Source organism: Choloepus didactylus, chromosome 3, assembly GCF_015220235.1.
Source record: "Choloepus didactylus isolate mChoDid1 chromosome 3, mChoDid1.pri, whole genome shotgun sequence".
In the NCBI taxonomy this organism is placed as follows: Eukaryota; Metazoa; Chordata; class Mammalia; order Pilosa; family Megalonychidae; genus Choloepus; species Choloepus didactylus.
In genome coordinates this window covers 125,354,992-125,382,577 of record NC_051309.1, presented here as the reverse complement: position 1 = coordinate 125,382,577, position 27,586 = coordinate 125,354,992, and the positions used below count along the sequence as shown (strand labels likewise).

The 27,586-nt window shown below is 35.4% G+C and overlaps 1 protein-coding gene across 7 annotated transcripts in view; it reads left to right on the top strand.

Moving 5' to 3' along the window:
- The window catches only part of NDST4 (N-deacetylase and N-sulfotransferase 4), a 499,153-nt gene that overhangs the window by 366,697 nt on the left and 104,870 nt on the right, over nt 1–27,586 (top strand). For all 7 annotated transcript variants that reach the window (XM_037830542.1, XM_037830540.1, XM_037830541.1 and 4 more), the window contains 2 exons: nt 11,129–11,314; nt 13,914–14,042. In XM_037830542.1, the coding sequence (XP_037686470.1) occupies nt 11,129–11,314; nt 13,914–14,042 (315 nt within the window). The remainder of the gene's footprint in view (nt 1–11,128; nt 11,315–13,913; nt 14,043–27,586) is intronic.

The window sequence follows — 27,586 nt, the reverse complement described above, 5'->3', positions numbered from 1 at the left end:
AAATTATTGCTTTCCAATTATGCGCAGAAGTTTTCAGATAGTATCAAAATGTAACTCCCTTCCTTCCTTCCCTCTTTCCCTCCCTCCCTCCATTCCTCCTTCTTTCGTTCATTCCTTCCTTCCTTTCTCTCTCCCTCCCTTTCTCCCTTCCCTCCCTCCCCTCCTCCTTTCATTTCCTTCCATTCTTTCTCACTTCAAAAGACATTTAATGAATATATATTATCTGCCAAGTACTTTACTACAAAGTAGAGATGCAAAAATGAATGATACACTGCTCATCATCAGGGATTTTACTTAAGTAAAAGACAGAGAGGGGGAAAGTATAATAAAGTGGAGTTTCAAGTGCTTTGAGAGAAATGTACAGAGCAGAGTAGAGCCACAAAGTAGAAACTGGTTAGTTATAAGGGGAAGGAGAAAATCAGGACAGATTTAATTGATGTAGCAATATTGAGGAAAATGAGTTGTGTGCATGAGGGAAAAAACAGGAGGAGAGCATCCAAGCAGAGGAAGCAGTATGTGAAAGAGTACAAGATAATGCTCAGTATAATGAGTTTCACTCTTCTTACAAAATATATATTACCACATCCTGTTTTGCATGTTTGGTGTGCTAAGAATGGTTCTTACATTTTTGAATGGTTGTAAAAATCCAACAAATAAACAAAGAAAAATATGCAAGATGGTATGCTGATCACAAAGCCTAAAATATTTACTTTAGAGAAAAACTTTGCCAACCCTTGACCAATTTAAGTAGTGATCCAGATGAAGGCAAATTAAATTGGAATCATAATGATGAACAGGATTTCATGAATCCCTAATTAATGCAGATCTATTCATCAATGATTATTGGTGACCCACTGTGTCCTAGAAATAAGAAATTTGTGTAACATAACATATTTCGAATAATTCTTGCCCTGATGAATATCCAAAAGGGCATGAGAAGTTGGAAGAAGAAACTGCTGTGGTTTCAGTGGAGACCTTGAGTTGGGAATTAGGAGAAAATGAGGTTTAGTTGCTCATGCGGGGACAGAGTATGGAGGAACATTTTTACCCCAGGCCTTGGGAGTCTCAGGAACCCTGTGTTCTACTTTGCTAATCACCTTTGTTCATAACTCTACCATTCAAAACATCAATTCTCTGGATTCCCATATCCCTCCACATGTTCGTAATTAATATATTCTAATTTATTGTTCCCCTATGACATCCTAGGCCACTATTTTTGCATGGCTTTTGTACATCAGCGTAGAAAATGGGCTGCTTAGCAACAACCCATGGAAATCCTTGTTTCCACTTTCTCATTTCGGGATGCTAATATCTATAGTCCTTGGTCAACACTTCTAAAAGCATACTCAGTATTTATTTTTGCATTCTTCCTTATTAAGTCAATCCAGATTTTGCTTGTTCTTTTAAAGCTAAAGAACTGAATTGCTAAGCTTTTCTTTCAGATATACAGCATGTAACATACTTCTGACCAATCAGATGTAAGAATAAGTCTTGAGGAAGGACTTCCAGAAAAGTTGCAGGGAAGAATGGATACAGCTTAACCTTTTGCCCCTTGCCTTTGTTCCTTTCTGTTGCCTACATATGGGTCCTTTTGTCTGCAGATAAGTCATCCATTTTAAAACTATGAAGGAAATTCCAAGAGTATCAGAAACCTCGCCTCTTTCATTCCAGAACTGCTGAACCAGCACTAGCCACCTCTCATCTCCAGATTCCCTGTCAAGGAAAATAAACTTCTCTCAGTTTTAACTCACTGTTATTTGATTTTTTTTTTCTGATACATAGTTGAACCCATTCCCTATCTGATAGAGTGCACTAACTTTTTTCTGTTACATTTAATCTCAAACTGTTTTGAGATTTGCCTACATTCAAATTGCCCTAGGATCTATAATTTGTTCACCTTCCAAAGGAATATTTTTATAAAAGAATTCCCTAAAACATAATGGCCCAACACTTTTTAAGAAGTGTTGATAGTGAGATATTATGCCTATTTGCCAATCATTAGCAGTTTTGTAAATGGATTTTTAAATTTGTGGATAATGGCATAAATTAACTCTCACTGATAGAATTTGAATTCATTGTTTCAATGATTGGACTTGTTTCTAATTATTAAATGATTATGAAACAACTAAGAGTCAAGGTTGTCAAGATTTTTCAAAATTATTTAACTCCTGCAATAAGATTATACCCCATTGGAACTGGGTATTCCCTCAAACGGGTTTGTTAGTTTATTTATTTTTTTCTTTTTCCTTTTCTTTTTGGATTTGAAAAAATCTTTCAGCTTGATAATGTTTCTTAGTCTTCCAGGCTGCTATGACAAATCCTTTACCGTGAGTTGCTTTAAGCAATGAGAATTTTTTGCCTCAAGGGTTTGGAGACTGGGAGGCTTACTTCCTCCTGGGGTTGGAAGCATTCTGTCTGTCTGGCAATCCTTGGGTTCCTTGGCTTTCCCATTGCATGGTGATATTCTCTCCTTTGTCTTCTGGGTTCTCCCTGACTTGCAGCTTCATGACTATATCTGAATTACTTCTTATAATGAACTCCAGTTATCGGATTAAGGTCCACCCTCATTCCTTTGGACCAGACCTTATCTAAAACAACTTTTCAAAAGATCCTTTTTACAATGGGTTCACACCCACAGGAATGCAAATTAAGATAAAGAACATGTATTTTTTGAGGTATATAATTTGATCTTCCTCAGTTTTCTTTATACTTAATCTATAGTGGCTAAATATTTTCATCATTCCACAATTACCTCTTTACTATTGACACTTCAGTTTCCTCTAGTTATTTCTGTAGTATCCTGAGCATATGAAAATAAAAAATTATTTCCAAACATGTTATAATGTGGAGAATTACAGCTGGTTAATTATATAGAAGAATTGGGGTATTTGAAGTCAACTTTTGGGGGATAAAAACTGCATGATGCCTTTTGTTTCCACACATTATCATTTGTTTCCACACATTTTGACACGACGATAACAAAATGGAATATGATAATATATAATCATTTTAATTTGAAACATATAACCATGTTTACAGAAAAAATAATGATAATCTTTATAGCAAGTTACTCAAATGATGATATTTATTTAATAAAATCTTTTGAATATATAGGTACCATTGATCAACAAACTTACTTTTGTCTGATGAATATAACCTGCTTCCCATGGTAGTAACCATTTCACAACATTGGAAACATTCACAGATATGGATTATTCTAACTCTTAAAGAAAGAACAGGATGTCATGCAATGACAAAATGTAGTAACACCTTTTATTTAGGGGATGGAAAGACAGGGAATTGACAACCAGAGGGAAGGCTTATGCACAAACTGAATTTTGAAAAATTTTTTCCATAGATACATTAACATGACATGAAGGGGAAAAGATGCCTCTTAAGGGAAATCTCAGCTTGCCTAAAAAATATTAGAAAAATGTTCCATTGCTAACAGAAAGTAATAGTTTATGCAAATCTCCTGTTTCTGCAAAGTAATGCCTTTAATTCAGTGATTCCAGCCCATCAGCTGTATAATTATGAAAAGTTCTAAAATGTTTGGAAATGTGTTCAAAATCAGAAAATGAAGGACATTTTAGCCAGTCTCAAAAGGAGTAATTGGCCATTTTCATCTTATCTTTCACACGCACACACAAACTCACACCCCTCCATTTTAATCTAGGGTTTTATTCCATAAAAATGGGCAGTCAGGTAGAAGATTTAAAGAAAAAAAAAAAAACTAATGTGTGCTATACGTATATAAAAACCAAGATATATTAGGTATGTTAGTTACTTAAGACAAAATTGTGAATGAAACATATTGTGAAAATGATGTGATTTGTATTAAGCAAAATTATTTTGAATGCTCCTTTTTTTTTTACATGTTGCTGCTTTCAGAACTTTAGACACCAAATGATAATGGGATGGATAGTATCATTTTCATCTGACTCTTAATACATTTAAGACTCTTGAATGTTTTTTCTTATCAGATAACAGAAACCCTAAATATTTAGCATCTGCTAATATTTGTCTTGTCACCAAATTAAATCTAGAACTAGCCCTTTCCATATAGCAGAAGTGATAGTGAAGGGAAAGGTACAAAAATGCACTTCTGGCATTTCCTGAGATGTCATGTTACCACATCTTTGCTTCCCCCTTACCCCTCTCAGTCCCTCTCCACTTATTTCAAGAGTCTGTCATCACAATTATTCCCTCGTATATACCCTCAACTGCCTTCCCTCTCCTTTTCATCATACTCCCCTGCAAAGGCTCAACCCTGGTTGAGTCCAAATCTCCACCTTGTCTATGACTATAGCGCTGAAACTGAATGTGGCTGGGACGGACACTTCACTGCTCTTACTTTGAAGTCGTGACCACAGATCTCAAGTGGACCCTCAATGCCGCCCAGCTTTCACATCACAAGTCCTCCTTTTGTTCATAATCCTCATCTTCTAGACCATTCCTTCTCCTCTCTCCTCTAACTGCCACCCTTCTTTCCCCAGCCTCACTCTCAGATGATGATCTTGCTCCTTATTTCACCAAACTGCATTTCTCTGCTTTATTTTTCTCCATAGAATTAATATCTCCTAATGTTATAAAATTTACTGACTTATTTTGTGTATTCTTGGTCTCACCCCATTAAAACATAAGCTAGCTATTGTGGTCACTGCTGCATCCCCACCAACCAAAGTGGTCCTGGTACATCAGAGGTACATAATAAATATGTATTTTATAATGGGAATTAATGAGCCAAAATGTATTAAACATTTTAATTGTCAACAAAATAAGACTTCTGTATATCAATAGTTAGGAGTAATGCAAGTGCCAAATAAACTAAAATGGCATATTATGTACAGTGTGCATGAAGACTTAGTTTTTCTGTTAGTTCCCTTTAAGCAGCAAAGCAGACATTCCTGCACATGTTCACCAGGGTCAACAATATTAAAAGTATGTGACTTGATTGCCCAAAATAGCTCTATTTAGGATCTGAAAGTTCAATGCTGTAGAAGCATCACCATTGCTGTGCTATTTCTTTGTCAAAAGAAAAATCCATTTGTAACACAGAGCCCTCCAGAGATTTGTCACCATTTACTAGGCTTCAGTCCAAAAAGTGTCAGGACTGACCCATCCAATTTCCAGGGTCACACAGCCATTGCTTTTTATAACTTGTGAAAACACAAAGCAATTTTAGTCCCAAAAATACAGTGGAAAATCAATGATTCTAGGATTGTGTTCAAAGTTGATGATATGATTCCAAGTCCTTATTAAAAGGAAAAACAGATAATGAGAGCTATTCTTTTCAGCACCAGTGTAACTCCCTGGAAGTTGTTTATTTAGAAAGACAAATCAATACTTTAAGTTCAATAGGGTAGTGCTTAATGCATTATCTTTTTACTACAAATAGATTCACGTATGCCATCATTTGTTTCATTATTCCATTAAGTCATTTATTAAACACCTACAATATATTTAATAACATTTTTATTTATTACTTCCCTTACAAAAATATATATTAAAACCAAGAATGTGCACTCTGCTAAGTCCCAGGGACATAAAACCATCCCAAGTATATTATGGACTAGTTTCATAAACTAGTCTGCCTGGAGTACAAACATAGGTTTATATGGAGACCTACAAATATTCTTCAAGTTTCTGTCTAGCTATTTGTAGGAGATCTAGGGAATGTCTCCTATATGTTCTGAGCTCTGTCTTCCCAACTCTTCTGTTTTTCTCTCTCTCTTTACTTTCTGGCTCCCTGTGGTTGGTTAGGACTTCTTCAAAGTATCTACCAGTGACTGATCTCAAAATGCAACACCAGAATATTGCTAAGGCCCCACTAAGTTTCTATGTCTGCATGTGATGCCTGCCAAAATCTTTGCCCATTTATTACAATGTGGTCATCTTCATGAAGGGGTGCTGCCATGCATGCTGGCACCAATGCAGTAAGGTCATCAAAATCAATCCCTTGGGGCAGTGTTCTTTCAATAGAATCTGTCCCCCTCCTTTATGTTACTATAGAATATGGTACTACCACAGTGTTGACCTGTCTTGTGTTCCTAGGATGTAAGAGAAATTCTTGTATTAAGTATGCATAGCATATTGAATGCCAGAAAATTAGAGATTACAATGGCAATTTGCAGAGAAGTAATGAAAGGACTACTTATAAAGGAGTAAGTGTGGTAAAGGGAAACCCTCAAACAATATCCTAGGACTAGTCACAGTAGGGGTGGGGACTGTTAAATCTCCAGGCTTGAAGGTACAAGGGAAATAAGTGACTGCAGAAACAGCAAGGAGGGAGTTGTATATGTGTGAGTGTGGAGGAGATGGGTGAAGGGCGACAATTTGACAATTTTTGAAACCTCTGACTGGTGAATCAAGAAAAGAGAAAGACAACTTTGTATGGAGGGAGCCAGCAGGATAAATATCACAACTTTGCTATTTCCTCCCTCTGATCACTTACCAGGATTCTCCATTTGCCAAACCCAACTGGAAGCAAGAAAGCAAGAGAATCCATTGGGATATAGAACAGGGTGGAGAAAAATGTCAAGTGATAATGCCAAGTCCCTATTTCAGATTTTATCCTCTGCCCCACCTCCTTGGAGCTCATACAAAGGTTGGATATACTTTGTTGTTAGTCTAAATCTCCTTTCTGCTTCAATCTTTAGTCACTGTCCTTGGCTAAAGCTTGTAATCCTTGTGTCCACTTTTCCCAAATTTGATATATTTCCTGGAATGATCTATGTATATTTTTATACCTCATTTATCCCTTTATTAAAACATAGCAAGATATCTTTGAGATAACGGGCAAGTTTGAATATAGACTGGCATTATGTGACAGGTTACTTTTTTTAGATTTGATGATGGCATTGTGCATACATGCTGAATTACTGCATTTGTGCAGAATACACCAACATTGCATCTTTGGCCCAAAGACTAGCTCAGACAACTGCAACACTAGAGCTATCAGCAGAGCAGAAGTTGTAATTACCCATATCCCATTCTTATCAAATCTTTCTCTAGACCTCAATTTATTATAATGAAACTGCATTTTCCTACTTCCTATTAAAATGCTCAGAGAGACTGACTTTACAGGCTTCTAGATAGAAATTTCTTATCTTAGCCTCAAAATCTTTTAAGACATTTCTAGTAATACAATGATTTTCCACCTTAGATGTTCATGTCAAGGGCATCTTTTGTTTTCTGCTGGCAAAATGCCTAGAAGTTAGCTAATCAATCATAATCATCATCATCATAATCAATAAATAGCAAATGCACCTAGGTCAAAACTTAACATAGAATTGAGATGCATATATCTACATGAATTCCACAGATGTTGCAACTACAAGTTTGATAAACACAGAAGCCATGTCTACTGGCAACCCAGTGTATCCCCAGTGCTTGGCAGAGTGCTTAACATAAGTCATGTACTCAACAATAATTACTTGTATGTAGTTGAATTAATTTTGTTGATGTACATTTGGGATTTATTATTTAAATAGACTGTAGTCTACTATGCATTTTTTATATGCTATACATTGTCTTCTGGTTTATATGTTAAACAATAATATCCAGGCAGACAAATAAGTGTTTAACATCTATCAGTTTTCTGGGAGAAATACTGGGTGGTGCTTTACAAAACTCTTCCTCTCTTTTCCTGGATTTCAAACCAATAGGACATTTCAACTACAACAGTCAGGTTTCCACGTTAGAAAGAGAAGCCACCTTTAGGTATTTTAAACGGGGAGAGTTTTTATTCCGGGATTTAAGTACTTCTAAAACATTTAAATGGTTGAGGAGCAGGTTCCAGATGATACTCCTGCAGGGAGTCACAGAGCCATACAGGACTGGTTCCCTGGGGAAATACCACTTCTGAGTCCACCACTGGAGTAGTGGCAGAAACGTAGATTTTGTCTCGATACCCTCACCAAGTAGGAAGAGTGTAGCTGGGAGTTTCAGTTCAGAAATGTATATTCAAATCAATTCCCTTTTGAATGTACAGTACTTTACTGGAAAAGTAAAAGCACAGCCTATGAATTGGGAGGATCTGTGTACAATCCTACCTTTGCCACTTGTGAAGATAAACAAGTCATTTGCCTTCTCTGAGTTTCACTTTCCAAATTTGATGATAACATCCAGACCATCTCATAGGATTTTCCTAAGGATCAAATCAGACATGAATGTACAAACACTTCATAAAATATCAGGTACTATACAATTGCAAGTAGATATGATCAAGGGGAATGACTGAAGAAAATTGCATGAGATAATTTCAGTTGTTACTATACCTTTAGTGTAAATTACTTTTATTTTATCCTAAGTTTTGAAAAATGTTGACCCTATTTTACATAGACTGTAAATTACCATGATATCTCTTTCCCCAACCAACTGGGAATTTAAAATAAGTAGAAAAATTAGATCAAGTCAAACTCCTTATAAATATTAGGAGAGTATTATAAAATCATAGAATTCTTAGATTCTTTAAGGGAGACATTTTAAAAAATAATAGAAGTTATATTTAAATTTGTTTCTTCTCTGATGTACATGTTTATTTTTGTAGAGTTTCAAGTGTTTCTTATATTTACATTGGAAAGTCTTTCTGATTTAGTGATTTTTGTGATCTTGTATAAATAGGATGTTTAGTTCACCTTTTAGTTGACCAAATCTCCGTGAACTGGGTTTTAAGCCTGGGACAGTAAAAAATGAAGATTTCTTGTCTGCCAAGCAAGCCCCTTGATAACAGAAGAAGATTTACTAGGGAATTACTTTTCACTTTTTGTTATCCTTTAGATTGAAAAAATATAAACTCATAATTATCTAGAGTGATTTACTGCTTTGATTGAGCTCCAGTTGCCAGTGTGATAAGATGATCTTATGAGCAGTAAAAGATTGAGCCCCAGAAATCAATAAATATCATAAAATCTTTTTACTGTTCCTTCCTTCCCACACACCATTTCAATTGCTTTTTGCCTTCTTGTTTTTCATGAAATTTCTACAATCATTTTACTACCCATCAAAAGTGAGATGTCTTTTTCTTTCCTGAAGAGATATGGTTGTTTGATATTTCAATTCTCTTCACTGATTTTATTCTTAATCTCTTTGTTGCTAGTGCACTTACACACTTATCTAGGATTTTAAGCCCAAATTTAGAAGAAAATAGTATACACATATAGCAAATGAAGACTAACAAAGTGATCAGTGAAACTGTTAGGGTTCTTATGCTGTTGATTATGGGAGAAGCCTATTACAAAACCTCAGAGTGAATCACGTACAGGTACTGAGATGGTAATAGATTATTTATTCTTTTCCTGTGAATCAGGAGTGTTTCTCTAGGCTGTAGTCACACAAATTGTATTTACCAGGCAAAAAAGGTTTGAGACTCTTGATGGTAGATTTCTCTCATGAGGAAGTTGGTCCCTGCCTCATTCTGAATGCATCCAGAGGCAGACAACTTCTGGTCACCGGCAGGCAGCCATGCTCAGAATATATTCAGACTTTCCATGGGCAGCATGGAACCACCCAGAGAGAGTGAAGGCTTTTCCAGTACACATTCCCCAGCGATATATCAGGGGAACAACAGTTGCCTGCCCCCTCTGGTAGCTTCGAATAGTATTATTACTGGACTTCTCCAAACTTTCCTCATATTGAAAACACAAACTCTTGGAAGAAGTATTTGTCCTCTGTACACAGATGAATCTTCCCTAATTCCTAGCAAAAGACTCAACCTCATTTTATAGCATTGATTTCATAATCCAGTCTATCTACAGAGTCATTTCCTGTAATTGATATTGGAAAACACAGTCTGGGTGAAGGAGAGGTGAATTTGGCTATACAGTGAAAGTCATTTAGTGAAAAGAAGAATGATATAGGCTGGTGAAATATTTAGGTTCCATATTCTGAGCTGTGTGGCAGATATATGACTTGGGCATTGTAGATATGTGATTCATTCACTACTTGCTTATTATACCAGACTGAAATTTTGCCTATGCTGTACATCATGTAATAGAAAATATAAATGGCAATTGTCAAATCAACATTTTTGTGTTCTGTTTATTGATCCAATCAGCTTTCATATATGACGGTACATTGTCATTTATAACCTCAATTGATGAGATTCAATTTTACAAGGAGTCTTTTTAAAGCAGACAAGCATTTAAAGGGAGAAATACAAAGAAGCAGAAATTAGAAAAGTGCATATCTATTTCATGTCCCTAGCAAAATATTGCCATTCTTTAACAATTTTTCATATTCTTGTTTTAAATTTGTAACTGTTTTCCTTTCAAGTTGACTGTTTACCCAAGGTAACCATCTCATAGCAAATGTATGTTTTGTAAAAATAAATTGAGCTGCTAAGGTTTAAAAACAGGGGACAACCTTTTATTTTCACTCTGTATGGAGTACATCCTTGGATCCTATATGGCATTTATCCCCTGCCTTTTATTCTGATCACCAATAATGTAGTTTGGATATCCATATCCCCTCTAATCTGCACCACTGAAGTAGCTTTCTAATGCATGCCTTTCTTTATTTCTCTCCCCATTTCTAATTCATCTTAATTCTTCTTCCTATAACACAGAGCAGACCATGACCCACCATTCACAGAGAGTTTCTTTGTCTACCCTATTTAAATAAAATTAATTCTGAATCACTCAGGTTAGCAATAAAAGATTGCCACTTTATGGTTCATACTTTCCTTTCTGGTTGTATTCTACACCATAGTGCCTATTTCCTGGCCTACTCTGATCCTATTACCAAAACACACATACACACACATACACATACACCCACACACACTGTGCTTTTCCACCTTGGGCACTTGATCAAGAGTTACCATCATTTTGTTTTTTCTACGTTTGAGGAAGAGCTAATTTAGTTTCCTATCTTACCCCACAACTTTGTGTATTCAAAGTTCAGAAGTAATCTCAGCCATATTCTACAGGCCCAAAGTAATTACTACCTCTATTGGAGTTCTATAAGAGTGTTAATTGCTAAAAGACAAAGACTATGTCTTACTAGTTTTATGTTTCTCATACTTAGCATGGAATTCAATGTGTACAAAATAAATGTTTGTGGAAATAATTTTCATTCAATTGAGTTGGCTACAGTCCATCATGATTTTTCTCTGGCTTTCTTTCAGGAGCATGGAATTCCGATCAGCATGGGCTATGCAGTGGCACCACATCACTCAGGGGTCTACCCGGTTCATATTCAGCTTTATGCAGCTTGGAAGAAGGTCTGGGGTATTCAGGTCACCAGCACTGAGGAATATCCACACTTGAAACCTGCACGGTATAGAAAGGGCTTCATTCACAATAGCATCATGGTGAGCACATAGTGCTGTGTATATGGAAGGCTTTTAATAACTATCCTAAGAGGACAGATTATCTCTAAAGATGTAACTTCAAACAAATTTAACATGAGTTCAAAATATTCCAAACATAATATGATGTGACTGGTGACCTAATAATATATTTTTTCAGCTATAGGCTTACTTCTTAAACTGTGGGGAGGCATTAGAGAGCCTAAAACAAACTCAAAGTATTGTAAATAAGTTTAATATATATCTACTGTAGTTTCTGGACAGACATTTTGTCTAGGGATTCTAAACATCTGGAAATTTCTTCATATCTATTTTTTGGGGATAGTTTACCGGGGATTTTCCAGGGAGAATGTGGGTCTGTGGTTCAAAGAAACACTTCTCAAATTGCTGCAGTATTGACAGAGAGATTCAAACAAACATTATCTAAGAGGTAAATTTATATGCTCAGTTGATTTTGACTTTCAGACAGTCAAGAGTGTCTTAGGATACTGACCTTCTTCATTCTCTTTGCCTTACATACTTCGAAAGTAGAAGTCTACATTTTCCTTCCTGGCATATTTACACAAAAAATAATAATCTGAGGCAAAAATGATACGTATGTTACTATATTCAAGAATAGAACCAAGTACATTTTAGACAGGAGTTTGCAATCATTCATTGGCTGAAAAAATATTATGTGCTTTGAGATAAAATAACCAATATTAAAGTCTTCATCCCCACTTTCAGTGCCTTACAGCCTTAGATCATGCCCTCATCATCATCATCATCAGTTGCCAAAATCATAGTAAGGTTTACAAACTCTTTTAAATATTTCTACCTTCCAAATCCATTATTCAGATTTCTGTAAGAATTATCTTTCTAAAATTACATGTATATATATACACACACATATATATACATATATATATGCATGCGTGTGCATATGAATATGTGTATGTATATATGGGTTTGTTTTGTGTGTATGTGTGTGTGTATATCTTATAGGCAAGGAAATAACCTGATATAGATTACTTCCTTGCCTGCTGGATAAGATCCGCACTCTTTAGCCTGACACTCTTGGAGCTTCAATATATGACTGATGACCAGCCTTGTCTTCCACCACTCTTGCCTGCCTTCTAAGTTGTACATATGCTATATTATTTTTAGATTTTCAAAACCTGGCATTCCTCTGCTTTGGGAGACTTTACTTTGCAGATGTCTTCAGAATTCAAATGACAATAATTTCCTCTCAGAAGATCTTGTTGCTGTCCTGACATTCATCCTCTGGCAGCACTCACACAGCTGATGGTGGGCACATCCCTCAATCCAGATCTTGCTATCTTTTAATTATTAATTATTTGTTTACATAAATATGTCTCCCCTCAGAAACTGGGAGATCCTCAAGGACAAGCCCCAGGTAAATTTATCTTTCAATCAGTAGAATCAAGCAGAGTCCCTGACACTATACTATCATTAAGTATAAGTTTAATTGAATTGGGTTGAATTATAAAAGGTAACTATAGCTAAAACCGAAGGAAAAATGCCAGCATGCATCTCTAACTAGAGCTGAAACTCAATATTCATTAATCATGAAATTTAGTTATTTGATTGTGAGTTAGTAGAGGACCTAGGGACGCCTTAGATCAAATAGAGCTATTGATAACACAAATAATGGTATTGATACCCATAGAAAACTAAAAGGCATAAAAAAGAATTATTCTTATCTAAGTGGTGGGAAATTAAAACCTAATTCTAGAAGAAGTCAATAATCCCTGGCCATCTGAGTGATTGAGTCAGTGTAAAAGTATCTATTTTCTCTTTATTAGGTTGCCTGACTATTTGATGTATTATAAAATAAAGACATTCCTTTTAATCAATATTACTTGCATTCATTTGCCTTGAATGTAATACAAACACACACATCTGACAAAATGAGCAAAGTATAAATAAAATTATAGCTATTTGATGCAGTTATATATATTGTCCCATTAATTATAAGTAGTTTATTAATCAAAATAAGTTTTTGGAATAAAATTACTTATTTGCTTTCTCTATTGAACATTCAGATTTACAACAGAATTAACTCCAGAATATGCCAGATGTAATCATTAGATGGTTTGACCACTACTACTGTGATGAAATTTAAATTCAATGTGTAGTAAAAACAAAACCAAAAAAACAAAGTAAAGACAAGGGTAAAGATATGAGGGGGATGGCAACTTATTCTTTTGAATACCAGAACCTGAGTAAAATGCAAGACTGGATTTCAGAAACAAGGCGAGTAATGGCCCAGTAGCATGAAAAACCTAACCTTGGGGGAATCTCTCTTTTATAATTAAATTCACCCTAATAAAGCTTTTGCTTTTGTCAATCCTTTCACATAACTCAGCTGTTGAGTGAGATTTGTAGAACTTAGGGAAAGTACTTTAACGTGTGTGCCCTGTAGCTTTGCTTTAACAGCTCTCTTACATCTGCATGATTACACCAACATCAACTCTTGTTTACAATACGACTTCATATTTAGCAACCAAGGAATTCCAATAGAAAATGACTCTACAGTCATGTGATACAGGAGTTCTTAATTAATTCATATCAATGTGCTGTTTTTCTCCCCTTTTCTCAGGTTCTCCCTCGACAGACCTGTGGGTTGTTCACCCACACTATTTTCTACAACGAGTATCCAGGAGGACCCCAAGAACTGGACAGAAGTATCAGAGGAGGTGAACTTTTCTTCACAATCCTTCTAAACCCGGTATGTATTCTATTTACGCTTTTTACAATAACATCAGCATTTTCTAGTAAGTGCTTCATTTGTATCTTATTGATTGCCAATCCATTCCACAAGAATAGATGGCAAACACTAACTCCACTAGGGAGAAAATTAGAGAATGTCTCCACATTATTCAATTCTCTTATGATCCTTAGTAAAAAAACACCCCCAAATTTGTAAAGAAGCATGTGTTGAATAGAATGAATAAATGGAGCATAATATCTCAGTTTGACTTCTATTCTTGACTTGTAGTAAACACATATTAATATGTAGTTCTTGAAACAAAACTTAGAATTTATAATTTCATCAGTGGTACATATTTTATCTATAAGTTGAGTTTGATTCTGGCTTGAGATTTCAGTAAGCTCACTTACTTCAGTCTCTAAACATGATCGCAGTGCAAACCTGTATTGGAAATATGTTCTCTGCTAATTTTTATTTGGGATCAAAGGTAGAGAATTTGGTCCTTTTCTTTCTTTAATTTGTGCCATTTCATCTTTCAAAGTTTTGCAATTTTATTTCTTGTTATAAATATGGAGTAAAAGTATATATAGCAGGGGGGAAAATGTTACCATTAGGCAATTCTGGAGTGAATTAAGACTGCATTTCCGAGGTTTTGGAGAAGCACATCACACTTACACCCCAGTGCACATGCAAAAATACGAAATAGTATGTCTTGTACTATGCCCATATTGATTAATATAATGGATTTTATACACAGAGAAATGAATCATGCTTTAAACAAAACTAAGCTATAGCTAAGTTGCCTATGTTGAAGCAAATAGGGTATTTAAAATTCCTGAAGAAATTAAATAAAAAACTATATTGTATGAAAATTGGGATTTATAAATTGATTTGTAGGAGTAAGGAAGAAGGGGTAAAAATGCTTTATCAGAATATAATGCATGGTTATTAAAAGTAATACAAAATAAAAGACCTGTTGGGTTGGGGTGACACTAAATTGGGGAGCAGGAGCTTAGATACTCTGTGATCTCTGATAAGAAACTTCATTCCTCAAAACCTGCTTCCTGTCTTGTAAAACATGCTAGTCAAAATAGGCAGTCTTCAATTTGTTTTCAAGGTATTCCTACCGGACATAATTCCGAGAGATTCTATTTTTGCATATAAATTTCAAACTCATTGACACTTAGGAGGTATCAAGGATATTCTGGAAATAATTAAATATTGCACATGAATGTTAATGAAAGAAAACATGGAAACCTCTCTGTCTACCCCTTCCTTCCCTAATTGAGTATTTGATCTTAGCAGAGGGAAGGGTCACTTTATCATACCATTTTCATTCAGCCTACGCTCCTGACCCCAAAACTCCTCTAGTGATCTGGTAAAGAGAAATGGGTAAGAATTAGAACACTGATTATTACCTCCCCTCAAACTTTTTCCCTCAGGTTTGACTGCTACTGCCTGTCTGAATACTTGTAATTAAAAACATGGGCTTTTACCTCATTTTTTTATTATGAACTTTAACATATATACATAATAGTGATAACATTCAAAGTACGATTCAACAAGTAGTTAGAGACCAAATTTCAAAGACTGTCATGGGTCACAGTTCCACAACTTCAGCTATTTCCATTATTGTAAAATATATCATACATACAAAACAGTGTTAACTATCAGTGGACAGTTCAACAAGCAGTTACATGGGTAATTTCAAAAATTGTTACAGCTCCACAGTCTCAGTTCTTTCCCCATTATGCAATATAAGGTATACACAGAAAGGTGAAGACTTTCAAAGCACAATTCAACGAGTAGCTATAGAGCAAACATCAAAGGATATTAAAGCTTATAGTTCCACCACATTATTTAACTTACTTTCAGTTATTCCAACACTGCAGCATCTAAATATATATATACAAAGTTCCACTATTCATAGACCTTTGTTAAATCTTATCTTGTTTGTTGCTACCCCTTCTTCTCACTTAATCTCTTTCTCCATCTTCAGGGTGTCTAGGCAGTGAGCACCCTAACTTGTTCATATTGAAAGAGGGTGATGACAGTATGGGGAAGGGGGCTGAATCTGATTGTTGATCTTAAAGAGGCTGTTGCCTCTGGGTTTTAGGACTTGGCTGGCATAGGAACACTCTGGTGGATTTAAGTTTCTGAGAAATAGAACTTAGTGAGTAAATCTTTTATAGAATCTCAGGTAGGGATCTAGGTATTTGGGGACTACTTTTCTTAAGGGCATGGTATACTGTGGCCATTTGGGATGTCTAGCTGGAACTTGCATAAGAGAAACCTCCAGGATAGCCTCCTGACTCTATTTGGGATCTCTCAGCCACTGTGACCTCAGCTTGTTACCTTTCTTTTATCCCCCTTTTGATCAAGTAGGTATTTTCAATCCCTTGCTGCCAGGGTCCAGCTGATTCCTGAGCATCATGTCCCACATCACCAGGGAGATTCATTTCCCTGGGAGTCATGTCCCTTGTTGGGGGGAGGCTAATGAATTTATTTGCCTGGTTGGGCTTAGAGAGAGAAAGGCCACATCTGAGCAACAAAAGAGGTTCCCTGGAGGGGCCTCTTAGGCATAATTATAGGAGAGCTCAGCCTCCCGTTTACAATCCTAAATTTCACAAGAGCAAGCCTCAAGTCAAGGACTTTATTTATTAAATAATGGGTTCCTAATTTCACTTAATATAAATTCTATCTCAAGATAAATGGTCAGTTTCTTACATTATCTTCACTTAGTTGTATAATAATCATCACTCTCAACTTTAAACAATTATCGTAACACCTCTGTTTTTAAAAAGTATACATTTTCAATCAATTACCCCTCATAAAGCATCATTCAGAGACTGCTAATTGACTCTTTAAGTAACATTGAAGACTATTGGGTATCTAGTATTTCCATCATTCCCTTATGAACTAACAAAACAAGACTTACAGTAGCAAGCCTCACTTATGAAGCATAACATTGCCACAGAGATCTAGTTTCATTTTAGGTAGAACAGCATAGGGAAAGAGGGAAGTTTCAGGAGACTTCTTGTGTGCAAATACCAAACGTACTTGTCTTATCATGGTGAATTGATGGTGAATTCAAAATAGGTTAAAGGGTAAAGGAGAAAGACAGGGCAGGATAGATACACTAGAAAGAGCAATGATAGATGTTCAGCAGTGTGGATATGATAGGGCATTCTAAGTATGGAAATATGACATCTGGATCAGGCAAGTAGTAGTCCACAAAGATGTGTGATTATGAAAAAATATTCCTCAAACCATAGACAGCGTATAGCCGTAAATGATCTAGGTAGATGTTACTCAGACCTCAAGGGAGATGGGCAGGCAGGAAGCAGCTGGTAGATTCCAAGTCAAAAAACTTTCTTCCAAGGTTCCACAGGTAGAAGATACCTGATGAGGAATTAATGTGGGGAATAGACTGGAAGTGAGTGAAATAAATAGGGAATATAGAAAGAGTGGAGGAAATGGTGAATGAAGAAAAGATAATTTAACCTTGGGATTCTCTTGTACAAGTGTCCTATTATGAGACAGAGGCACCATGGGTGATTGGTTATGATCCATAGTCATCTCACTGACCTGGAGAAGAGGTATATTAAGGCTGCTTCATTAGTAGAGCTTCAAAGTTAGAACATTGCAGCAAGGCTGGCAAGGAGTGAACCCGCAGAATTGGAGAGAGGAAAGATGAAAGCAGGAAGTGAAAAAATAACCCTGACACCCAGCCTTCTCCTTCATGCTATTCTTTTTCTCCAACCGTCACTTAATTTTTTGTCAGAATAAGCAGTATCTCTATATTCTTTAGCCAATTTCATGCTGATGTAAAGATCTGTAAGTTCATTGATTTGAAGATATGTTATTGATATGAATTAATATGTTAATCCACAAAATATTTGTATTCTAACAGAACCAGTTCCTATAGGAGAGGTCTATGATTGCAACAGCGATGCATGTGAAGCCATATAAGTAGGATATATGATTATTGCATCTGAGAATATAGACAGAATTGCACAAAAGCTGGGTATAATGGTAAAACACCAGATAATAATATTAATACCAATTTTTTCTTAATACATTGGAATGATAGACCAAATCTAGCAATATGAAACTTAATAAGGCATAATTAAAATATCTTTCTATTGTATTGCTTTTGCCCAAAATTGCTTTCAAGGAAAGTAACTGTATAATGAGGTGACTGTAGTCTGAAAAGATATGGGGCAAATCTGATCTTGTGAATTAGGGATTTGGGTCAAGACTTCTAAGCGAGTGAATAAATCATCAAAAGTCTAATTGCATCCTAAATTATGGTTCCACATCTAGAAAAATGAGCTCCAATCTTTTTGTTCCCCTTCGAGAAGAGCATAAGAAACCAGAGGTCACCCAGCAAAGAGAGCACTGGATGGGAAGTATGTAAGAACAATAACGTTAGAAAGTGTCGAAAGAATTAAGGCTTAAATTGGAAAAGATAGCATGTATGTTGAAAAAAGCCAAACACTCTCATTAATTCATTTAATATTCTGCTCCTTATTCAAAGGCTATCTTTTAGAGCTTAAATGCATTCTTTGTGCCATATAGACAGCAAACTAAAACTAACTAGTGAAATCTACATGGGGTTAATTTCCAATATTATGTGAGGATAAATTAAATCTGTTAGAACATTGTATGGGTTGCATCATGATACATTAAGTTCCTCATCACTGAAGTTGTTCAAATAGAAAATTTGTAAGAATTTGTCATCAATAACTTCTAATATTTGATGCTATAAGTCTTCGCATCTCTTTCCTTGTAAAAGATGGAAAATATAAAGGAAGTTTAATTTTAAATATTATAAGCCAGCATTATAAATTTGGTCCTACTGTATGATTTTAGTGTCAAAAGGAAAGGGAAATGGGTAACTTATCATGGTTTATAACTTCTACACTTTTGCTTTGAAGGCAAAAAGCATACACCACCCAAAGACCGGCAAAGTCTCTTTTGTCACCCAGCTTCCAATTTGAGGATTCACATTACTTTTGTGTTGTCCCCTCTCTAGAATACACACATAATCTTTTCTGTGCTCAGAAGCCTCTGATATATATATAGATAGATAGATAGATAGATAGATAGATAGATAGATAGATAGATATAGATATAGATATATTCCTTTATGGATATTTAACTGTTTTGTTTGTTTTAATTTTAAGTTTGACTCTAATTGGCATTCAGAGATGTATCTTGTTTTCATAGTTTTATACATTTCAAAATATATCATTATTTTCTTATCTACCATGAAACAAATAAGGCAATTTGGAAAATATTTTTACATCTTGACTCACACAAGAACTCCCGCTACTGTTATGTATTAGATTTTTTGATTTAGCACACTGCAAGGAATGGGGTTTCTTGATTTCCTTGGATACTAACTTGTTTTGCCCAAATGAGTTCTAACAATTGAAAATTAAATGATATGAGGGCCTTTTGAATGACATTTCAGAAGAATAGCTAGGCATCTGTCCATTTAACATTCAGATAACTTCCTCTCATTTTTCTTAGATTCTTTCATGACCTCATCACATATTGATATTTTCCTGCACTATTCCACACTTGTCAAATACTAACATGTATTTCCCTGGTGCCGAATCCTTCCTGTATTTTCAATATAATCTTTGTTCAGACAGGAAGAAATATAATTTAATCATGTATGAGGTGAAACAGCTTATACCAGGTAACCCGCCATCATTCAAGTTGAGACACTACCCTATAAATTATGCAGCAACTGACAATAGTAAAAGAAGTCTGTAATCTTCTTATCAGATAGTGTCACCAGCAACTATAAAAGCTTCAAATGAATATGTCCTACCAGATTTAATTTTTTCTCTAACTCATTTTAATTTTGTGCTGCACAAAATGCATATGAAAAATAGAATTTTCTAAGTTTTCTTGTCAGATATGTTTAAAGATGCCCAGATTCTAGAATGCTTTTAAATGGGAATAGTAGAGCTAGGAAATCTACTACGGTTCCCAAAGTTCAGAATAGTGCCTAGACTCCCTAAACCTTGCCTTTTCTATTGGCCAATCACAAGTTCATGTGAACAAAAATAAATGTGCTTGAAAGAGTGGTGTACTTGAAATTGACAGTGGAGTATAATGGAATTGCAGTGATATACCTCTCTGTGTGCTGCCTGGTGAGCTTTCATACACCTAGGCTGGTTAATGAGCTTTCCTTCTTCCTGTATATCAATCTTCAGCTTCGTAGAATCTAATAGCAAGTGCAGTACGTTATGGATTAGTGCTGGCTCTTCAGACGGATTAGAGAAAAGGCGGTTGTGTAAGGCATAAGAAAACATTAACATGAAATAGCCTGAGCCATGTTTGGGTGAGTTCTTTGTAATGCTGAAATTATGTAGAACCAGATATGCAAGATAGTTCACATTAACATATTGTACATGCAGCACCAAAAAAATTAAATGCAAGCAACATCTCAAAATTTGTTTTGGAGCAGATTATAAAGAGCTAATGATAACTGATTTCAGGGCATCTGAATATCCTCTGAGGATTTTGATTTCCGAAAACACTGTTTTACAGAAAACTATAAAAATCAGACAGTATTTCATGTAGAATAAAGCGATTATATATTCATTAAAATATATCTCTTTATAAAAGAATATGTGAATAGTCCTAACTCACAGACATGGGTGATTTTTATGTGTTCCAGCAGTATTTATATTTATAGAAACTTCTAACTCCACTGTAGTGAAATCTGTCTCTTATGTAGGCAGGGCTTTGAAGCAATTAGTGCTATTGGGAGCTCTTGGGGCTTAGGGCCCTAGAGAACAAGCCACCGACTCTGAGAAGAATGGACCCCTGTGGAATATATAGATTGTGGAAAATTCTATTTCCACTCACTGAAAGACCTATGGTCACCTCTTTTCCCTTCATCAGTTTTTTTTTTTCCCCCTTTTCTTAAAGATTTGCGGGACTAACCTTTACAAAAGGACGTGAGTCACCACTTTTGCCAGGAATCACACTCACAGCAGGGACTTTGTAAAATCTGGAGTCAGCTAACAACAGTCGCCTCACTACGTATGACATTATTCTTTCTGTTCGTACTGAAAATCAGGGTCAGAATTAGTGTAAGGATATAGAGAATGTGAGAACAATTTGCTTCTTCCTAATTTCTGAGTAGTGCAGGTTTTGTTTCATTTTCCTGAAATCAATAGTCCAGACAATGTATTATGCCAATACACAAGACCAGAGTATTTTTGCCTCCTCAACTCAAACTCTGTCTTCTCATCAAATATAGGAAAGATTGCTATTATTTTGTAGAGATGCATCTTTCTAATATAATGGTTGCTACGGGCCTGGATTGAATACAATTTGCATTCCTACATATTTCCAGGCCATGAAAAAAATCCATAAAACTACATTGTTTTTCAGTTTTGTTTCCACAGGAAAAATATGAAAAAAATGTATTATTGAGAAAGCCCATCTCATCTAGTAGAACTGGATGATTTAGTTTTCCCAAAGCATTGTATTAAAGGTGGTGGAATAGCACTTAGCATAAATAAATTTTCAACAATGAAAAACACAGCCTCCTGTTTATGAGGGTGTTAGTCAATAGTTAAAACCTTTTTTTCCTCTGTATTTCAAGGCTTTTAATATATAACAATTTGGTGCATAATCCTCTTGACATTTAGGGTCAGTTTGTAAACATAAATAATGAACTCATGGAAATAGAAAAAAAAAAAAAAAAAGGGAAACCTCCCTGTGACAGTGTTTATATGACTTATTGACTTACTGGGTTGCTGGGAAAGTGGCAGGTAGTGGCAGAAGTGTGGTGAGTTCCCACAAAATTGAAATGGAAAATGTGTGCTTTTTTGTTTGTTATTTTTCAGCCCGCACTTGGGTTCACAATTTTTACTTACATTATTTATTCTACAAATAGTATAAGGCTTAAGTATTTCAATATATGAAGTACTTAACATTTATTAAAAACCGAAAGTTAGAAAGTACAGTGAAGTAGAAAGACTACTTTAGATCACTTGACCTCATTTCTCTTTGCTTATCCCTACTTAATTTTTCCATGGTTACTCCTCAGAGTCAGATGTTGTGAAGATAAAAACATGAACTCTTTTCTAAAATATGTCAATACTTTCATGTTTTCATACTTAGAGAAGCCAAATAAATATGTTTTCATATTAATGGCTTATATGCTGGTATGACATGTAGTATTTATGCAAATACTAAGCTTGCTGGCATCCACTGAGGAATTAAAAAGAAAAGGCCTTATGATTTCTGTCCATACAGTCTTAAACATAGATGCCCAAGGGACCCTCTCACGTCAGTTAGTGATATTTAGTTTTTAATTTTTCATTGAGATTTATCAAATTCTAAATTTTAAAATTACTGGTAAAATTATTTGAAAACGTGGTGCTTAATTTATAATGACTTCTACAGAATGTCATCAGTTGCTTAGAGTGTCAGTCCCCTCCACTATTTGTATCCCAATCATTTCATTTCTGAATTGATTTCATTTTTCTCAAGGAGGTGTCCTTGATGAGTTCACCATTTGATAATTCTGTTGTGTGTGTGTTCAGTTGTGTGTGGAACCCAATCAAGGGATGTGAGGGAATGCTGTCGGGAGGAGTTGATATTTGAATTGAGATGAGCAACAGGTAGGGATTCATCAGACAAACAAGAGGGCATGGTGGGATTAGGGAACTGGATATTTATTGGTAGCAGGTATTTAGGTCAGAGGGAAATTTGGGAACTGTAAAAGTTTGTTTTGCAGGAGCACAAGATAAAGTTAAGTTAAGAGGATAAAGTTAAGTTTATGTAGGATGAGCTTAAATGTTTGGAAATGGATAGAGGTGACAGTAGCTTGATATTGTGAGAATAATTAATAGTGCTCAATGGTGTGTGAATGTGGAAAGGGGACATCTAGAGTCACGCATGTCACCAGAAGGAAAGCTGGAGGTTGAAACATGGGAATGTATAACACAGTGAATCTTGTGGTGGACGATGTCTGTGATTAACTGTAGAAATATTAAAAAGTTCTTTCATGAGCTAGAATAAACATGTGACACTACTACATGGAGTTAAGAAGAGAGTGGTATATGAGAAAAAATGTATCTATTGCAAATTATGGATTATAGTTAGCAGCAATATTTTAACAGGAGCAAATGGACCACACCAATACTATGGGCCAATATTAGGGGGAGATAAGGGATATGGGAGGATTTGGGTTTTCTTTTTTCTTTTTGTTTATTTCTGGAGTAAGAAAATGTTCTAAAATTGATCATGGGGATGTATGCTCAAATATGTGATTATGCTATGAGACAGTGATTGTATACTTTGGATGGTTTGTATGGTGTGTGAATATACCTCAATAAAATTGCATTTGAAAAAAGTGTACACTGATGAAAATTTTCATATGACATGTTAAGAGAATACTATTCTTCTGTTGAAGAGAGGGAAAGAATCTAAGCAAGCAAGTGTGGGAATCAAATAATAGCAGAATTATCTGAAATTCTATCTGGCACTACAGGGCCTGTTTTGAATCAGTCTTAGTGTGTTCTGTGCCTTTTGCCCCTAGTACTTTCCTATCCCTTCTACACCCACCTTAACCTAACCATTTATCCTTCTGATCTTGCCTCTGCTTTCTCTTCCCCAGATCTCACTGTTATCCTCACATACAGCCAGGTACACAATACAGCTCACAGAGGTTCCTGTATGCTTGCTAAACAATGTCTTTCTTCTCTACAGATATCCTCAGGCATTCAGTATAGGCTCAAAAGGTGTTGAATAAATCAATGAATGAAATGATATGTGTCTACCACATGCTCTTTCACATGAGTGGCTAGATGTAGGAAGAAAAAGTAAAAGGAAAGGAGCCAGGAAGAGAGGGGAAGGGACAAGAGAGGAGGAGGGAGGAAAGGAACCAAGGAAGGAAAGAAAGAAGAAAAAGGAAAACAGGAAGCCATTCCTTCCTGTTTTATTAAATCAGACGGACAGCAGCAATGTTACTACAGAATCTAGTAACCAAAACTCAGAAAATATTGTTTTATTGTATATTTTGTTATTTACTAAATATGAAGAAAAAGTCATATAATTTCTCAGTGCTTCAGAATAACTGTGTGTAAAATAAGGAAATACTGTTACATTCCTTCATTGCTTACATAGAGAGTATAAGGAGATAGGAATGGTAAAAATTCTATCATTATTCTTACTTCCAGTGAAACAAATTGCATCTTCTAAAGCAGTGTTTGCTTGGTCAGTCAAGACTGTTTTTCATGTGGATTGGTGTCTAGCAAAGCTCTTGTACCTCAGATTTTTTTTTTTTTTTTTTGCCAAAGATTTTTGTTTTTGTTGTTCATGCCACTGGTTTTAAAATCTTTTCATTTTTGTATTAATAGAAGTGTTTCCTGTAATCACTAGGCCCATAATTTGTTAATACTTTTTGGCCAACACTGACTTTCTTGTTGGACTTTGCTCAAATGAGGAATAACAGAATTATTGTTTTCTTTATGTTTAGTGCTACACATTAATAATATGAAAACTAGAACACCAACTATTTTTAGACAATTTAGATGACTAAGTTGAGTTTAATAGAAATAAGAAAACTCAAACATAGGAAACTCTAGGCTGGATTTCCTTACCTAACACTAGGAGAAAGGGTACTCCTTATGTCCGCAGTCACTGATCCTATAGAACTGTCTCCATTGAACTTCACACCCAACAGAAGTGCTTCAGCGTTCAACTACCACTCTGTGAGAACATTAACTAAAACCAGAGAAGCATCCAAAAGATTTAGAAATAAAGAAAAGGTCGTTGTTCTTGTAAACTGAAAATTCACATTGGCTGCCAGCCTCCTCTAGCACTATGTGAAAATTACTAGCTTAAACAATGCAAAAGATAAGAGTCCAAGCATGAAGGGTTTCCTTGATTTATAGTTGTTTCTTTTAACGCAATTTAAAATATTCAATAATGCAATTCAAAGTATAATGTGTAAGTAACGGGATTTTGCTCCTTCTTGAAGCTATTATTATATCCACTTAAACTCTCACACACAGGTACACAGTCAAATCAAATGTGAATAAAAGATGTGACTTGAAAATTGCTATCACCCTGCAATTTCTTTTCAGAGGTCCATTATGTAGTTCACTTAAACAACTTGCTCAAATGATCAAATATATATATGGGTAGAGATTTCTACGTGGGCTGAAATGTTATGCTCATGAATACAATGAGCTTAGGAATTATGAGCTATTTAGAGAAATTAAAAAGAAATAAACATGTCATGTTACCCTAAATTTGAAGCGGCTTCTATCCCATCTTCTGCAGAATGCATCTTCAAAATTTAGATGTATAGCTTATGATGACTTTTTAATCTTTACTGATTTAAATTTTGTAAAAGAAGCCCATCTTTAAGCAAGCACAAGTGATAGTGACTTGCAGTGTAAGAAAGCATCAACTTAATCATTATGGTTTTGAAAATGACTTTCTAGAGAGCAAATAACATCCTAGTAACATTAGGAGACATTCCTTTTACAAGTTTTTTCCCATAGTAGGTCCAAATTTATCTATCTATTGAATGAATGAATCCATCAGCGAGTACTGGCAACTTTTCCTGCATTTATTGAGTTCCACTCCGATCTTTACTTAGGACACTCCAACCATCCTGTCCTTCTTTCTATACTGCCCTTCAAACATGCAGAACCTGTTTGCCCCTTAGGTCCCAGTCACTTTACACCACTTACTGGTGTTACTTCTTCAGGCATTTACCACTTTCTGAAATCACTGTGTTTGTTTATGTATTTACTGTCTGTCTCACTTCTCCTATTCACCCCTATCCCCCAACTCCCACTCATGCCACAAATGGTTCTTTACACATAAGCTTCATGGGTCAGCAACACTTTTGGTGGGGTGGAGCATGCAGGGAGGAAGCAGGTAACATACACATTGTTAAACCACTTGATAAATGTATATTCCTCGGTAGATATCTTTGTGAATTTTAAAAGGGATCTTTAGCCAAGAATTAACATTTGTAATATGCAAATGAGAGAAATTTTGCATTGATCATTGTTTTGTTTTGTTTTGTTTTGTTTTTGACACACATAGACAACTTTACAATTTTTGTAGGAAGCAATATATACCTGAAATATTTCTATGTTTATGCACATTTGATTTAAAGCAGTATTTCATTTTAACTTACCAAGCTGGTTATATAAATATCTGCCTAAAATTAGAAACAGATATCTACTCAATCATATCGTAAGAAACACATTTCTAAATCTGGGATATGGGGGTGTTGGGAATTGAATCATGTACCCCACAAAAGACATGCTTAAATCTTAATCTGCATTCCTGTAGGTGTGAGTAAACTCATTTGTAAATAGTATCTTTGAATATGTTAAGGTGAGTCAAGGTGTGGGCTTATTCTGAGAAGAATCCTTGAAGATCCTATTTAGATGAGGCCAAATTGAATCAGAGTGGGCCTTCATCCATACTACTGGATTCCTTATAAGAAAAGGAAATGAGGACATAGTCAGAGGAAATCAGAAGTCAGAAGAATCCAGATGTAATAGGAGACAGAGAGAGAGATAAAGCTATGTGACAGAGGATTGCCATCACCAGAACACTCCAGACACCTTCATTTTGGACCTCTAGTCTCCAAAACCATGAGAATAAATTCTAATTGCTTAAGTCAACCAGTTTATGAAATTTGTCATAGCAGCCCTGACAAACTTAGGAGGAAAAATCTACAAAACTCCTGAGTTATCCAGGGCATCTTCAATTATTTTTAATGTGATAAATTTATCTTTGTTTTATTTATAAGAGTTAGTAATTATTAAGTGTTTGATATATCTAATTATCTAAAGTGCTCAACATGGACTAGCTCATATGATCGTTTATGAGTTGGATACTATTATTTATTCTATTTTCTGAATGAGGAAACAGTCCAGAAGGGTTAGCTAATTAATTTAACCTCACACAACTGGGCAGTAAGAGCGCTTAAATTTGAACTCAGGAAATCAGGCCCCCAACCTTCATTCTTTTATCAGTACACTATGCTATCTTTCCAAATCAGACTACTGTTTTCACAAATACTGTTCCAACTCAGACTACGGTTTTCATGTAAGATAACTTGAGAAAAATCTGTCTTTCTGAAGGAGAGTCATTTTGGCTGCAATAACTGTACTCCATCAACTTCCAGAGTTGAATACGTTCACGTAATTGCAAAGGTATATATACCTTTTAGCATTCAATGCTCACCTTAAAGGTACAGGCTCCTTGATTTGTTCAGTAAACACCAATGAAGTATTTATAATGTGCCAGGAAACAATTATGGGCACAATTCTCATAGACTGGTGGGAAAAATAAACCTACAAAATAAAATTTGATTGAAGTTTGATGAGTGCTGTCAAAAAAGGCCAGGTGTTCCAGAAAACTGGGGACTTCCTCTGCCTGAAGGAATCAGGAAAATCCGCAAGGACCATGTGACACTGGAGCTAGAATGGGTTTGTAGAATTTTGAGTGGTATTAAGGAGAAGAATGTTTTATGCTGAGAGGACATT